We start from the raw sequence: 15,394 nt of genomic DNA, 5'->3' as shown, positions 1-15,394 counted from the left end.
TTAGAAAACCATTGAATCAACATTTAAAAATGCTTTAAATTTTGATGAATTTTTTGTTTATTTTATTGCAGCTTTATGGAATTCAAATCATGTTTCCATCGATGGAATTCCTTTGGCAGATATTCAAACGGAAAACTGTATAGAAGATATCTTCTCCATAATCTGTCATGCTTCTTTTGTTAGAAATAAAATCATTCATAAACCATCATCTAACTTCAACTTTTAGCAAAGTTAGTCGTTGACACTGTAACATTCTATGACCAAGTAGTTTGTCACTGCCATTGTAATGAAAAAAGCTAAACTTAAGCCAGTAGTGTGGGCCTGTCCATTGTCCATGCTTCAACACTCTGTGACCTTTCACCTAAAACCTTAAGTTTTCAAGAAAGTTGGTCCTTCAAACCTATAGCTATAGTGAATTCCTCTTTATCTAAAAGAAGACAGATAACACATAAAACATTCATTTTAATAAAAGTAAGGCATAATACACACCGCATGTACCATATAGTGAAAGTAAAACAAGCCAAAAAATATATAATGTGACACATTTGGTATCATTGCAGAGTATTCAGGAGGGAATAATGACCTGGTTGAATACCAAAGATAGTCAGATTGATCCTTTGTCACATTTAAGTGCTCCCATATACCTTCAACAGTGAAACTGCTCTTACTCCAAATATTGAGTGGCTCTTTTGTAGTCATCCAAGACTTTGAGATGTAGTAGATACCATTGTGGTCCCTACTTTGCTGGGCTGGGAAAATATTGGAGACAGTTGGCAAATCAAATTCTACTAGTTTGACAGAAGTTTGAGCTCTAACCTGTGCAAATTTAAAGAAGAAAATTTCAGATAACCCGAAAATAATATAACAATCCTATAAGTGTAGTATTGACCATTTTCACAATACAAATTGCAAAATCAATAGACAACAAGGATTTCGCTTTGTCAAAACCATCCAGCACATATGTATTTTAGAAAATTTTTTATTTTGTCCTTGTTGTAATTTTATTCGTTATTACAAGTGTATCTTGCTATTAAAACTAAAATTATGTATTTAAAAAAATCTTGTTGGAATTTTCACATCGATTAGAAATAAGGACAATTTAAAATATATATATATATATATATATATATATGTGTGTGTATGTGTAGGTGCAAATCTCACCTTACAAGCTGGTTTTGTAGGGTTAGGTTAGGCTTAAAGTCCACTTCTTAACATGGTATCAGACTCATGAGTTAAAGTCCACCCGCTATCAGACCACCCATTGGACTAGTCCCACACACGAGATGTATATACCTCAGCGTAAGGGGAGTATGTTAGAAGTTTCACATCGACTAAAGATAAGACCAATTTAAAGTATAAGTGTAGAATCAAACCTCACTTTACAAGCTCTTTAACTTTTTATTAATCTAATGGTTCCAACAAGTATTGACAATTAGATTAAGAAAGTAAAGGGTGAGGATGAATATAACTTTGAAAAGGTTTCTTTTACTAACTTTATCCTTTCTCACATACATATATGCATACATACATATATACATACATACATATAAATATACATACATATGTATGATGGTGAATATCTCTAAAACATTAAGCAAAAGTAAATCATTAATAAAATAACTTTCATACATATATAATATAGAGAGGAGAAACAAATTTATGTCAAGCCAACACTTTTGCAAACTCAAAATGTTCCCCTGCATAAACTAACCTTGGCAGTATTGAAAACTGTATTTGTGCAATCTGGCAACACACTCACAGACCATGGTGGTATAGTGTATCTTCGACCACGAAATGTCACTGTTGCCTCTCTTTTTTCATCAATGTTGGCAAGAAATGCCGAGCATATGCTTGGAGATTCAAAGGAAGACAAATTCAATCCATTAGGGTGAACATCTACTTGGTATACATGTGCCTGAAATTGATGAACAAAAGCGATTCAGAAAATAAAATCACCTATATAATTTTACATACAACAAGCAAACCTCAGCACATGGTGGGATTGGCTACATGTGCTTGTGAAGACATGCGGTAATAAACTAACTAGAAAAATATGCAGAAGCATTGTCCCTAAGTAAAAATACATTCTTTGTGAACGTCTATTGAAGCATAGAAAAATTGAATACAAATATTGGGAATGATAACAGTAATGTAATTTTGGAAATAGTAGGCATAGGTTATCAATGAGATTTCTAGAACCACAGAAAATAGTTTTGTGCTTATTTTCTAATTATATTTACGTATACTAACAGGCTAAAATCCTACTTCTGCCATTTTGTCCTGCATAACTCCAAAATCTCTCAATACCGAAATACAAGGAATTTGTATGTATTAGTGTAAAGAACAACTGTCAACTTTAAGCAGCTGTCATGTTACTTTGATACGTTAGTAGTCTTCACTTCTGTTGTAATCAAACTTTAAATACAATAAAATTCTGTTACGTTTTATGTTCAATAGATCTTCTTCTTTCTTTTTGTTCCTCTTTTCTGTTACTGTATCCAGAGCTTCAAAGATCCATTAATGGAGTTGTCTCAAAATCTTGTGTTCTTCACCAACACTACTCCTTTGTTTCATCCAAATCCTAAGAAACTAAATCACTCCCATTTTCTTCAATGGAGGCAACAAATTGAACCGGTGATTAAAAGCCCATAAACTTCAATGTTTTGTTGTGAAATCCGATATTCAGATAAGATTTCTCACAGAAGACGATCATGCAACAAGAAATGAAAATCTAGAGTACTACAGTTGGAAAAGCAACATCATGTCTTTCTATAGTGGCTTCAATCGACTCTTTCTTGGTCAATTTTATCTTGATTAATAGGTTGCGTTCATTCATATTAAATTCTGGAACAGCTTCATGAATATTTTCAAAAACAAAGGCGTGCGAAAGCAAGGGAATATTAGGAGCCAAATCAGGTCCCACAACCCCAGAGAATAGCTAAGGGCTATGGAGATAGCCAGGGATGTAGAGGAGGATACAACAGATCCCAAACAGGACAGGGGAGGGACCAATAGGGGAACTCAATCTTCTGGAAGATACCAAGGAGGGTTTAGGGCTGTATCCAGAACAGAAATGTACAGAGGGGCAAAGAGTGGACAGGATACCTCGAGTTACATAAGCACCACAAGGAAAGAGGGTGCTAACACCACGGTGAGTTCCAAGATAAGAAGTAACTCAGCAGGAGATAATAGAAGCAGGGGAATAAGGAATTTGCCATACCCAAAATATATCTGGAGAAGGGAAGAGGGAAGATGTTTCCACTGTGGTGGTCCTTACAGCCCAGGCCACAAGTGTCCAAGAGAAGAATAGTAGGGTCTTGATCATGGCTGAGGATGAGAAGGAAGATGAAAGGGAACAGGAGAAAGAAATGGAACAAAGACAGATGGAACTTTCTGTTTTTTCGGCAGGGGGACTAACATAGTCCAATACAATGAAATTGCAAGGGTGGCTGAAAGGGAGACGCGTGTTAATGTTGATCGATAGCAGCGCCAACCAGAATTTCATTTCAACCAATTTGGTGGCTGAGTTGGGTTCGATGGTGGAAGAAACACCTCCCTATAAAGTTTGCTTGGGAGATGGGTTTAAGAAGGTCACGAGTGTATGCTGTCACAATATTCAGTAATGCTAGAAGGTCTAGAGATGAAAAAAAAGTTCTATTTGTTTGAGATCGGTGGTGTGGATTGATCGGGGTAACCTGGCTGGCATCACTAAGGGAGGTTAAAATCAATTGGAGAAACTTGACTATGAGTTTTGGCCAGGGGAGGAAGAGATTATGATCAGGGGTGACCCAACACTAACCAAGAAAGTTGTAACCACCGAAGCATTGCTAAAGGAAACAGAAATTGAGGCTACCTATCACTATTCCATACTCAATCTAAAAAGTCAAACATTTTGCATACTTATACATGTGCCCAATCAATGTAAGGATTCTCCATCAAAATTGGGACAGGTTCGGACAATATAAAAAAAAATGGGTTCATTTGTCATCCCAATATACAAGTATTCTAATCTATATTAAAGAAGAGATATAATAATACGAAACAAAATCAATATCTAATAATGGGAAACATTTAGCAAGTCGTTTTCCTTTCACATCGTATCATATCTATATTTATTATAATCAAATCAAATATTTAACATAATCAACTCATTTATAAAACTCTTCCTAAAGTTGAAGCATATGTATCATAGGAGAGAAGCTTGTTACAAATATCATCAACACAAGACCTCTTGAGAGACTTGGTAAACTATGACAAGGCTTTTAAGTATCTTCTGGAAATGACTTTCTCTTTTTCAAAGTGAAAATAAATCTTGAATATGTTTTATCTTTTCAAATAATATCTTTAACAAATCCCGAAAATACTTGCATCAAAAGACTTTGTAGAGATATAAGCTATTAGTGAGTCACTGTCTACTACTAATAAATATTGGTAGGTCTCTAAGTGTAGCTACTACCAATAAAATATTAAATGCAGTAAATCATAATGATTGAAACTTCTATGAAATATTTATTTATTTCATGCTAGGCTCGAACCTCCTGCTTTGGACCCAATTTTATATATGTTGGTGAATCGGCAGTAACCAGGGCAGGCTCACAAAGTTTCAATGCAGCATGTAAATCTTTCAAGTGACCCCATTTTGGCTCATGCAGCAGACCTAGAAAAACAGGGTTCATCAACTATGTTAATGCTATACACAATATAATCATTAGCTACCATCTAAAACAGTCTTATTGTTATTCTTCCACATACCATACTCATCAATTGGGGCATCATAATCATAACTTGTAATTTGCAAGGGGCCCCCTGCAGTGCGGCCAAAATTTGTTCCGCCAAAATACTGTAACATAAAATAGCTTGTCAAGATGTGGGTTACTGATACTCATATCTACGAAGACTATAATATACATCATATATAGATAAACCCTTTATATCAGTATATACTCATCGTAAGTAATTTTGAAATATAATAAGAAAAACAGCTATTAGAAGATATCACCATATTGATTATTAAGGTTATTTTCATAAAAGTTGTTACCATAAACAGATAAATGGAAGAACAAAACAAAGAACAGGGCATCCTATAGAATGCAAGAGCCAAATAAGACATTTGATAGGATATAATGTGTGTAGGATAGAAGGAAATAAATTAAGAATTAGTTGTTAGTTGGTTAGTTGGTTGGGGGGCCTTTATAAGAAGGCAAGGAGGTCTTAAGTCAAGGTCACCTTTTGTTAATTCTGTGTACAGATAGGACCTTGTTATCCTATGGAGGGAAAGTGTTCCCTTGATTGTTTTGGACGTTTGATTACCAGAATTATATACAATCTTTTTGTCCAGTATTCTGTGTGTGTGCTGAGTGTAAGAGAGATTGATTTCCATACTAAAGTAATCTATCAAATTGGTCCGAGAGATTGATTTCTATACTAAAGAAATCTATCAAATAGGTCTGACCTGCCAGATCAAGAAGTGATGGAAGCATGGAAGGAAGAGTCAATACATTGGAGAGGGGAGCCAACAAACAGAAAAGGGTGATAGCATAATGGAGAAGAAATATCTAAGAAATAAAAGAAATGCTGCAGAAATCCAAGATTCATAGAAAGGGCTCAGAAAGAAGTGAGAAATTTGTCATGAAAGGAAATAAAGAGGGAAATATGGGTAGGGATGTTGTGAAAGTCAGTATGCAAAACATCAAGAAAGCCAAGAAATTCCTACCTTTGATAAGCATTGAGAAAGGAAAGAAGATCATGTGCTAAATATCCTATTTCTCAGTATGTTTGCACTAACAATCTCTCTATAAGCACAGAAGTTTTATTGCTGCCATTGATGCCAGAGAAATTCCTACCTCAATCCAGGAGGCCATGAAACTTAAACATTGGAATCAAGCCATGCATGAAGAGATGAATGCATTAGAAAGAAATTCAACTTGGGAGTTTGTTGATAAGCCAAGAGACAAGAAGGCAGTAGGGTGTAGAGGGTGTAGATGGATATTCACAGTGAAACATAAGGTAGATGGGACAATAGAAAGATATAAAGCTAGATTGGTGGCAAAAGGATATACCAAACATATGGGATTGCCTATGAGGAGACATTTGCCCCAGTGGCAAAGATGAATACAGTTCGAGTTATTCTTGCTTTGGCTGCTCATTTTGGATGGGACTTACACCAGCTGGATGTGAAGAATGCCTTTCTTCATGGAAACCTAGAAGAGGAAGTGTACATGGAGATTCCCCAGGCTTTGAAGTGAAAAATGAAAGAAACAAGGTATGCCTCCTGAAGAAAGCATTGTATGGGCTTAAGCAATCCCCTAGAGCATGGTTTGGAAGATTTACAAAAGCAATGGTTTCCTTGGGATACAGACAATGCCAAGGAGATCACACTTTATTCATAAAGCACTCTTCTACAGGTAAACTCACTCTATTGCTTGTCTATGTGGATGATATGATTATTGTAGGAGATGATGAAATAGAAAAATTGGCATTAAAAGATAAATTGGCAGCTCAATTTGAAATGAAAGACCTAGGAAAACTCAAATATTTTCTTGTAATAGAGGTTGCCTACTCCAAGAACGGCATTTTCATCTCCCAAAGGAAATATGTACTTGATCTCCTCAAAGAAATAAGAAAGTTGGGATGTAGAACCCAACAGTTCCTATAGAACAAAATCACAGAATTGGAAGTGAAGAAAGTGCTCGTAGAGAAAGCCCAATATCAGATTGGTAGGAAAATTGATTTATTTATCACACACAAGACCAGACATTGCTTATATAGTTAGTGTAGTGAGCCAATTTATGCATGATCCAAGAGAGAAAGACATGCAAGCAGTTGACAAAATTTTCCAATACTTGAAGTCAAGTCCAAGAAAGGGGCTATTATTCAAAAGGGAAGACACATTGACTATGAAAATATATACTGATGCTGACTATGCAGGTTCTATTACTGAAAAAAAATCGACTTCTAGGTATTGTGTGTTTCTTGGAGATAGTATGGTAACATGGAGAAGCAAAAAGCAAGATAGAGTATCTCGTTCTAGTGCAGAAGCTGAATTTCGAGCTCTTGCTCAAGGAATGTGTGAAGGACTCTGGATGAAAATCATTTTGGATGATCTTAAAGTCAAAGTGGAGAACCCGGTGCAACTACACTGTGACAATAAGTCTGCCAAGAGCATAGCCCATAATCCAGTACAGCATGACAGAACCAAACACATTGAGATTGACAGACATTTCATCAAAGATAATCTTGACAGAAGCTTTGTGATTACAACTCATGTTCCTACAGAACTTCAAATAACAGATATTTTTACAAAAGGGTTTCCTCAGGGTAGATTTCAAGATCTTGTAGGTAAGTTGGGAATGATTGATATTCATTTACCAACTTGAGGGGGAGTGTTGAAATTAGAGAAGATATCTTTAGAATCTTCTTAATTAGAGAAAATAGATATATGATCTTCTATTTTATTTTGTTTACCTAGTTTCCCTAATTTCCTTTTTAGGAAAATTATAATATTACAAATAGAGAATATGAGAATGTATTTTCATGATTGAGAATGATAAAATCAGTCCTATTTTCAACTTGCAAACCTCACCTTACAAGTCGATTTTATGAGTATGAGTTAAGATTAAAGTTTAGTTCTTAATATGGTATTAGAGTCATGGGTTAGAACATATACCAGCAAAATTCATTGCTTGTTGGGTCTATTGTTCAACCTGTTGTCGAACCACCCATTAATGTTTAGTTCTATGCTCGAGAAGTATATGCCTCGGTGTGAGGGAGAAGATGCTATATGAAATTCTCAGTTTTCTCTATTTCAATTTTCTTTCTTGTTTCTAAGTTTCTGATCTAGTTTCTATAACTATGTCAACAACTTTCCCTAAACCTCCTCAATAACATTGGTAAAACGTCTTCCCAAGAATGGTTCATGTGATTTTATGCAAGAATTAGAAATAATTAATTGTTGCTCCCTCCATACTAATGAAAGTTAACCTAAGCTTAAGGCTAGATCTACTACACCTAAAAGAACTTTTCCCTTGCTAACCATTCAAGGGTCACTCCCTACAAAAAAAAAGTCATTTCCATCCTCTTTATATGTGAAAGCTACCAATCCTTACAAGTCATAGAGGGTTAATTATACTTGAACTAGTTAAAGAAATAAAGAAATGCATTATCACCCATCGTGAGAAGGAATTCACAAGGGAGATCCAATAACACATGAGTCAAATCCACATAAGGATTGACATCATCTGCAACTAGAACCTTAAGACAATAGGTTTATGAATGGGTCTTCTTTCTTTTATGGTGCTTAACTTTATCATTTTTACTCAGTGTGAGACTAAGACTCAAGCTTAGATTTCTATCAAACTCTCCCACAATTTTAAGTCCCTTCTACATTGGTACATCTCGCTCAAGCAAAAGCATTTACAACCATGAGTATCTTACTAGTGACCCTTACTTGTATCGCCATTCAAAGAAAATAGGACACATTTTCCTAAATCTCTATTAGGAGATTTTCAAAAAGGATCATATTGACTCATTTAAGCTGGCCCATCAAGTCGAATCATCGCCTTTGATACCACTGTTGGGTCTTAGAGGGGATTCACCCGGGAGATTTAGTACAAATGAAACATGAACCAAGCCTACATAACCTTCTGGGAATGGGTTTATGGGTTTTCTTCTTTATATGATGCTCAATTTTCTCATTTCTACTTAATGTGAGACTTAAACTCATTTGAATTCCTAACATCACCTTTATAATAATTTCATTTTTTAAAATAAGAATGTAAAAATATGTTAAAATGAATAGAAAGATTTTAAAAACATTTTCTCCTCATCAATATGAAGATAACTCCAAGACAACTTCTTGGTAAACTTCATAAGGAACGGCAATGTTTTTGCCAATATGGTAGAAAAAGGAAGAACACACACTTGAGGGACTTTCGAGAGGTTCTCAAAAGAAAAAACATCTACAGAAGGTTTATAACTATCATTTTTCAGTTATTATTTTTATTCCTCCTCTTAATGCCAAACCTGTCTTGACCCAACCTATCAGATACCTTTATCCTAATAACTTACTATTAACCATATTTATACCTTTGAGTTAATAAAACCCCGTAACTACCCTACACCTATATTCTCCTCTTTTGTTATGTCTTCTAACATATACTTTTAAAGTTGTTTGGGTAGTTCATTCTCTTGCCTAAAAGTTTCAATTTGATGTTCAAAATATAAAGCAAATTTATTAACAAGAAATGGGAAAAAGTAAGATAGAAGCATGGAACATATGTAGCAAAATGTGCCAAAAGAACAACAATATAATAAAAGGCCCGCAAATACAAACATTGGACAAGAATCCTTCATGAGACAACCATCAGGTTAGAACAACAAAGAAGCTATAAACGAATAGTGTATACCATGTAATAATTTTGAAAGCTTCCGCCACGTTGGAAAAATCGTGCAACTGCAAAAGCAAGGTCTTCAACAGGTCTATGAGGTAATTTTTCACCCCACTGTGTATACCTTCAAAATCAGTTGGAGAACCAAAATATTTATAGCCACAGTCAAATACTGAATCAGCTCTCGACATATTGTTTCTTTCTACCTTCTATTTCCAATCATAAGTTCAACAAAGGTTTATGCAAGTACACACACAGAAGCACAAAATGCAAACATAGTGGCTAACCTAAAAGGTCTATAAGCAATTTATGTAATGTTGAGTATTGATTGGTAAAGTTGAATTTATTGTCGTTAAAAGTATAATCAGACATATACCCTTTAGGTCCTTGTTTCAGGTACTCCAATTAGTAAATACTTTCCTATTATTACGACACTTCTCCAAACCGCATAATTTACAAAATTAGAGAACAAGCAAGAAGTGCATATAGAAAGTAAAGGAGATAATGGTCGAATGTAGCCCAGTGAAGTCACCTCCTTAAAACGCTACAGTGGAAAATTGGGAAGTAGCTTATAGCAAAGAAAGAAGACAAGAGAGTTGATAATTCTGTTTAGAAAATTGAAAGAAAACCATCGGACTGGACAAACTGAGTAAGCATACCAGAGATATAATATAAAGAACTAGAATCTCTCCTACCCCATAGGTGATATAGACATATACAACAAGCATGCATACAGAGGACAGAGAACCATGTAGACAATTTAACATGTTGAGAAGTAAGAACTGAGCCACGAGTTGCTGCCAAAGACCACTGCTTGTTGAGGGCAATAGAACTCCATTTCAGTAAAAGAGCCAATTAATATGGTTGAATATAGGGTTTCAGGAAAGAGAATAGCAGCTTCTATGGCAGCTACCGGTGGCCTTTATTGCACCTTGCTATGTCACAATAGTAGCCCTATTGCTCATATTAAAAGGTAGTCCCTCGAAGGATGTATTTGTTCATACCATCCATCCCAATTCTCTGTCCAAATCGTTGGTTTGTTATGAGAGTTTGGTTTAAATCCATCACAGTAGTACGCATTGCATGTATCAATCTGTGTACAACAATATTGATTTATTAACCACTTGAATTGTTAGTTTTTTGAAACATAGAATATTTTAACTACACTTTCTTTTATTTTTTCCAAAATCTATAGGAGAGACCTGCACACATTTTAATTTTAGTAAGTATAGGTAAATGCCAGTAACAGTTATTTTCAATTGTGGAAAGGTATATAATTTACAATATCATATGGAGCATCCTGTTGTCTACACATGACCCATGGGACCCCAGCACCAAGACTTAGAGCCATCTTAGCCGCCCATTTAACATACTCTTTACCTCCTTTGCCATAGGAGCTCTCAATGTTCCCGTATTCATTCTCAATCTGAAATTCCAGTCACATGCTTAGTTAAAGATTGCCTTCTACAAAGGGAAGCATCATATTTAATACTTTCATGAGCTAATTCCAAGATAACAGAATAAAACATAATCAATAGTTATCTAACACGAAATATTTAAGTGTGTTCATAAGTTTGAGAACTGAGTAATTTAAAAATTGGATACGGTAATCAGAATTCATCAATACAGAAAAAGGACCACATAACAAGCATCAACAACTAAAATATCGCATACAATTTCTATATATTGGATACCTGTATTATATAACATCACCTAGATAGACATGGAAAAAATTAGAAGACAAAAATAGGAAAAGTGTTGAATTCAGTCATCAATAATCTAAAAGCAGTTCACTCCTACTAAAAATAAAACCTACCTAGCAGAGAAACTGTTAGGACTTCCTTTCTTGAATTACAAAAGTATTGCTTGAAAACAAAAGCTCCTCCCTGTTCTTAGAAAAAATACACTGAAATACCTCTATTTCTCAAGTATCCAACAATACAAAATGCCAAGGTAAACGAGTTTACCCCCAAAAGAGCACTCTCCTTTTATACACCAAACTCCATTTTACACATACTCAATTTTATAATCCCCTACCTGGTTTCACCAGGGCACTGTATAAAAGAATACATTTCCTCAATAATCTATAACAGAAAAATAGAAGATTTTCAACTAATAGTAACAAATATAAAAAAACTAATTTGTCAGTTATTTAATGCCTTTTTTCTCCTATGATAAACCTGCAAAGGTTTATCAAGTATCTGGGATCCAACAGAAACACAAATGCAATGAGTTAAAACAATAATATAGAGACAGTTGTAATTTCATCGCCAATTTTTTCATTAGCAGGACTATGAAAAATAAAATCAAGTGATGTATATAATGACCAAAATCTACATTTTTCCCACCTGCAACAAAATTATAGGACCACCTTGCCAAGAAAACAGCATTTCCTCTCTCATCATATTCACCATCTTGGAGACAAAGCGCTTCATCTCCTCCTAGGTTTCGAAAAAAAGTCTATCAAAATCATGTTACACAATCCTTTCCAATTACATTGACATTTATTCCATGATTTTAGGAGTTCACAAAAATCCCACCCCTAGATTCAAACATTGAGGTGCATTACAGGATATAAAAACGTGTGCACACACTAAGAGGAGTTTGGGCTAACTCCAGAATCGTGGAATATGGGTTTAGTGCTAAACCCTACTTAAATATTCTAGCCCATGTGAGATTTAAGTTTTTCCCAATAAAGAACAGATGGTTGTTAAGTCAATCACAGTTCACATCTGAGAATGCTGAAAAAACCGAATAAAAATCACATATGAAAAAAGGAGAACAAGAAACAAATGACAAAAGTCTGTTTACAAACAAACAAAAAAAGAGACTAATGTCAACCAACAAAGCAGTCCACCTTGAAAGGTTCATTGTTTGTTCGAAATTCAATACCAGGGATATCACGCAACCACACTGGGAAACCCCTGCAAAGACAGCTCATGAATCAACCAACAAGCTGTCAAATACTTGTCTACTTTTAAAGAGAGAAATAAGCTTTGCTGAAGAGAAATAAGCAAACAAGAGGTGAGTGTAATATACCCAAAAGAGCAAAAAAACCAAAAGGAAAACAACTAAAACACAAGCAAAATCAAAAGAAGCAGGTGAATCTATGAGTGTAGCAGGGACGTAAAATCTGAAATCCCTATGCATATTTTTCCAACTACACACAGGTTTCAATACATAACAGATGGGTAGCATCAAGACAGTGATGATGATGATCAAAAAAAAAATCAAGACAGTGGTGATATAAAACAGGCAATATCCAAATAGAGAAACAGGCAAGATCAGCATGTATTGATCACAAACAAAACTTAACTTATGTTCCCATCAAGTACCAATTATAATACCAGCATTGTACAAGTTTGTGTTTATTTCCTTTGTGTGAAGCAGAAATTAACCTCACTCTGGATTTTCTTTTTTGAGTAATTTAATTTGCACTAAAAATCATGCTTGTAAACATAACTTCACCTTAAAAAGACCTAAAATCATAATTTAAAGCACAACTTCTACATTAAAAAAATATTAAAATTAAGTTTCAAAGCACAATTTCTATATTAAAAAAATACTAAAATCTTGTTTCAAAGCACAACTTTAGTATTAAAATAAATAAACAAAAACAAAAGGATCAAAGTTCTACTTAAAAGCACAACTTACCAATTTACCTATTTTTTTACAAAAGGTAACCAGATCAGTAATTTCCAAATAAAACTGCACCATTTTAGTGTTTTGCCTCGCATAAAACGTAAATGATTAAATGAAAACTGTTTCTCACTCCAAACCATTACTACAAGGACTTTCAACAAGAAAAGATGAAAAAATTGTAAAGCATGGCATAAAAGTTAATTGAGGATTTTTCCTGTTTAGAAGTGTAATTAATTAACTATCATCATGCAATCTCTTGTTTTTCTATATGGAAACATCAAACTTAAGAAACAAAAAGAAATGCTAAACGATAATATTTGAAAAAGGCTGAGACCCAAAGTTCCACTCGGCGCACGCATAAGGGCCTATACGGAGAAAGAAATAGAGTCCATGAGCTGCTGCTAACTTCACAAACTTCACAAGATCATATCTCCCTTCAAAATTATACTGCATATGTGCAAGCACATTAAATGAAAAGGGAATTGATATTTTAGTATTAATAAAAAAATATCAAATACATAGTTGAAGATACAAGACAAGGTCACTGCCCGGAAAGCGGGGAGAAATATAATTTTCCACCTGTCCTCTCACTGGCTCATGCCCATTCCAGAAAACATAAGTTTCAATCACATCCGCTCCACCTTCCTTGCTCTTTGCAATCAAGTCAGGCCACATCTAACATCATACCAAATGCACAATAAGACACCTCCATATCCTATTATGGTTAAATGAGACTGATAAAAGAATTGTGATTAATTTGTCGATTTAGTTTCAGAAGAATTTTCAATTTTCTATGCAGACAAATATGAAATTCAAAACACAAGCTCACTTGTGCTGAAAATGCCGAAATGCAAAATCTCGGATGTTCACGATGATCGAATTCTTGTTTTTTTTTTTTTTTTTCAAAAGCTCATTCACGATGCTGAGAAAAAAACAGCATTAGTTTCTAAATTGACTTTTGAGAACGATCTAGGTTGGTGGAGGCAATGAAACAATAGCAAAAAATCAAACAGAGCAAACAAGCTCTAACAGAACTCAATTAAACAGAGAGAGAAAACTTCAATGATTCAGTTAAGTTGCGGTTTCATCTTACTGTTATATTACAGTTCATCCACGGCGAAGAGTTAAATTAAGATGAGGAATTAAGACCTCGGGAGTGGCGCGAGGATAGTGGATTCCGGCGGAAATGAGGATGCGGCGTTTGCCGTCGAGGATGAGAGCGCGGTGGTCGTAGGTGACATTGAACGGTTTGAAATACTCTTCTGCCTCCGTCACTCTTACTCCACACTCGATTGTTACTAAGCAAACGCAAAAAAATATCACTGCCACTATCATCTCCTTCCTATTCTTTCCTAATCCTCCTCTGCAACTGGAACTCCGCAATATCTTCTTCAACATTGCTCTTCTCCAAGAGACTTTTAGTGTGTTCGCAATAGCAACCACCGTTGAAAACTATATAAAATTTGGAATAAACGATTGATTCTTTCTTCTAGTAGAATCTATTCAAGATGACAATGAAATTTGCCTTGCACTTATCCATTGTTTTCGTCTTGCTATTTATTTTTTCAACAACTATTACTATATATATATAAACATGAGAGAAAAAAAATATAGAGGAGTTTGCTTGAAATTTTATTTCTATTTTCACCTTTTTAATTGTAAAACTATCACATGAATTTATTTATTTTTCAATAATAAACCCCAAAGAGGTTAAAAAACATCATATTCATAATTATTTATTAAAAACCAACCACTTTTTTTCATATCAATTTGTTAACACATTTGTTAAAACAAGAACGTACAGAGATCTTTATATTTTAAAGTTTAATAAATAAATTAAATAAACATTTATAAATAAATTATCTTTTAAATAACATTTTATACAAATAGCGTTTTCAACATATATCGATTAAAAGAAAATTTTAAACAAACAGCTTTTAAAAAAAAATGTATAAGTGTACGCTCAAATAAATAATGAAGTTTAAAATTTTATAGGTTGAAACTAATCATTTAAAAGAAAAGAATCGTTTAGAAAAGTTCCCTGACCAATATAACTTACAAACACTTTTATAATATAAACTTTTAACATTTTAAAGATTATGTATTAAATTTAAACTATGTTTCTATCAACGAATTGACATGTGTGAAAATGTTTTAAAACATTTATTGCATGTACGAAAATTACATTATTTTTATTATATGTTTTGTTCCTTTTATGTGTGTAGATCATGAAAGTATAAGAATTTACTCAAATTCATATATAAGATCCATAAAAACATTAAGAGATAGAAAAACAATTTGGGAATTTTCCTTAAAGCTTCAAGCTCTATAGAATTGTACAAATCTATTTTTGTCAAAGTTATAAT

The 15,394-nt window shown here is 34.1% G+C and overlaps 1 protein-coding gene across 3 annotated transcripts in view; it reads right to left on the bottom strand.

Moving 5' to 3' along the window:
* The window catches only part of LOC108342797 (beta-galactosidase 9), a 28,770-nt gene extending 14,208 nt beyond the window's left edge, over window positions 1–14,562 (bottom strand). The window contains exons 1-12 of one of the 3 annotated variants that reach the window (XM_052873425.1): window positions 14,178–14,562; window positions 13,608–13,703; window positions 13,363–13,475; window positions 12,244–12,310; window positions 11,735–11,827; window positions 10,669–10,812; window positions 10,391–10,479; window positions 9,405–9,510; window positions 4,753–4,840; window positions 4,536–4,657; window positions 1,712–1,915; window positions 584–816 (exon numbers count right to left, since the gene is read on the bottom strand). In XM_052873425.1, the coding sequence (XP_052729385.1) occupies window positions 584–816; window positions 1,712–1,915; window positions 4,536–4,657; window positions 4,753–4,840; window positions 9,405–9,510; window positions 10,391–10,479; window positions 10,669–10,812; window positions 11,735–11,827; window positions 12,244–12,310; window positions 13,363–13,475; window positions 13,608–13,703; window positions 14,178–14,426 (1,604 nt within the window). In that variant the 5' untranslated portion in view covers window positions 14,427–14,562. Of the gene's footprint in view, window positions 1–583; window positions 817–1,711; window positions 1,916–4,535; window positions 4,658–4,752; window positions 4,841–9,404; window positions 9,511–10,390; window positions 10,480–10,668; window positions 10,813–11,734; window positions 11,828–12,243; window positions 12,311–13,362; window positions 13,476–13,607; window positions 13,704–14,121 lie in introns of all 3 variants that reach the window. The other 2 variants (XM_052873428.1, XM_052873430.1) reach the window with 2 other exon arrangements.
* Between the last annotated feature and the right edge of the window lie 832 nt (window positions 14,563–15,394).

This window comes from Vigna angularis, chromosome 1 (assembly GCF_016808095.1).
Source record: "Vigna angularis cultivar LongXiaoDou No.4 chromosome 1, ASM1680809v1, whole genome shotgun sequence".
NCBI lineage: Eukaryota > Viridiplantae > Streptophyta > Magnoliopsida > Fabales > Fabaceae > Vigna > Vigna angularis.
Note: the sequence above shows the minus strand (reverse complement) of the source record. Positions and strands in the feature narration are given on the sequence as shown.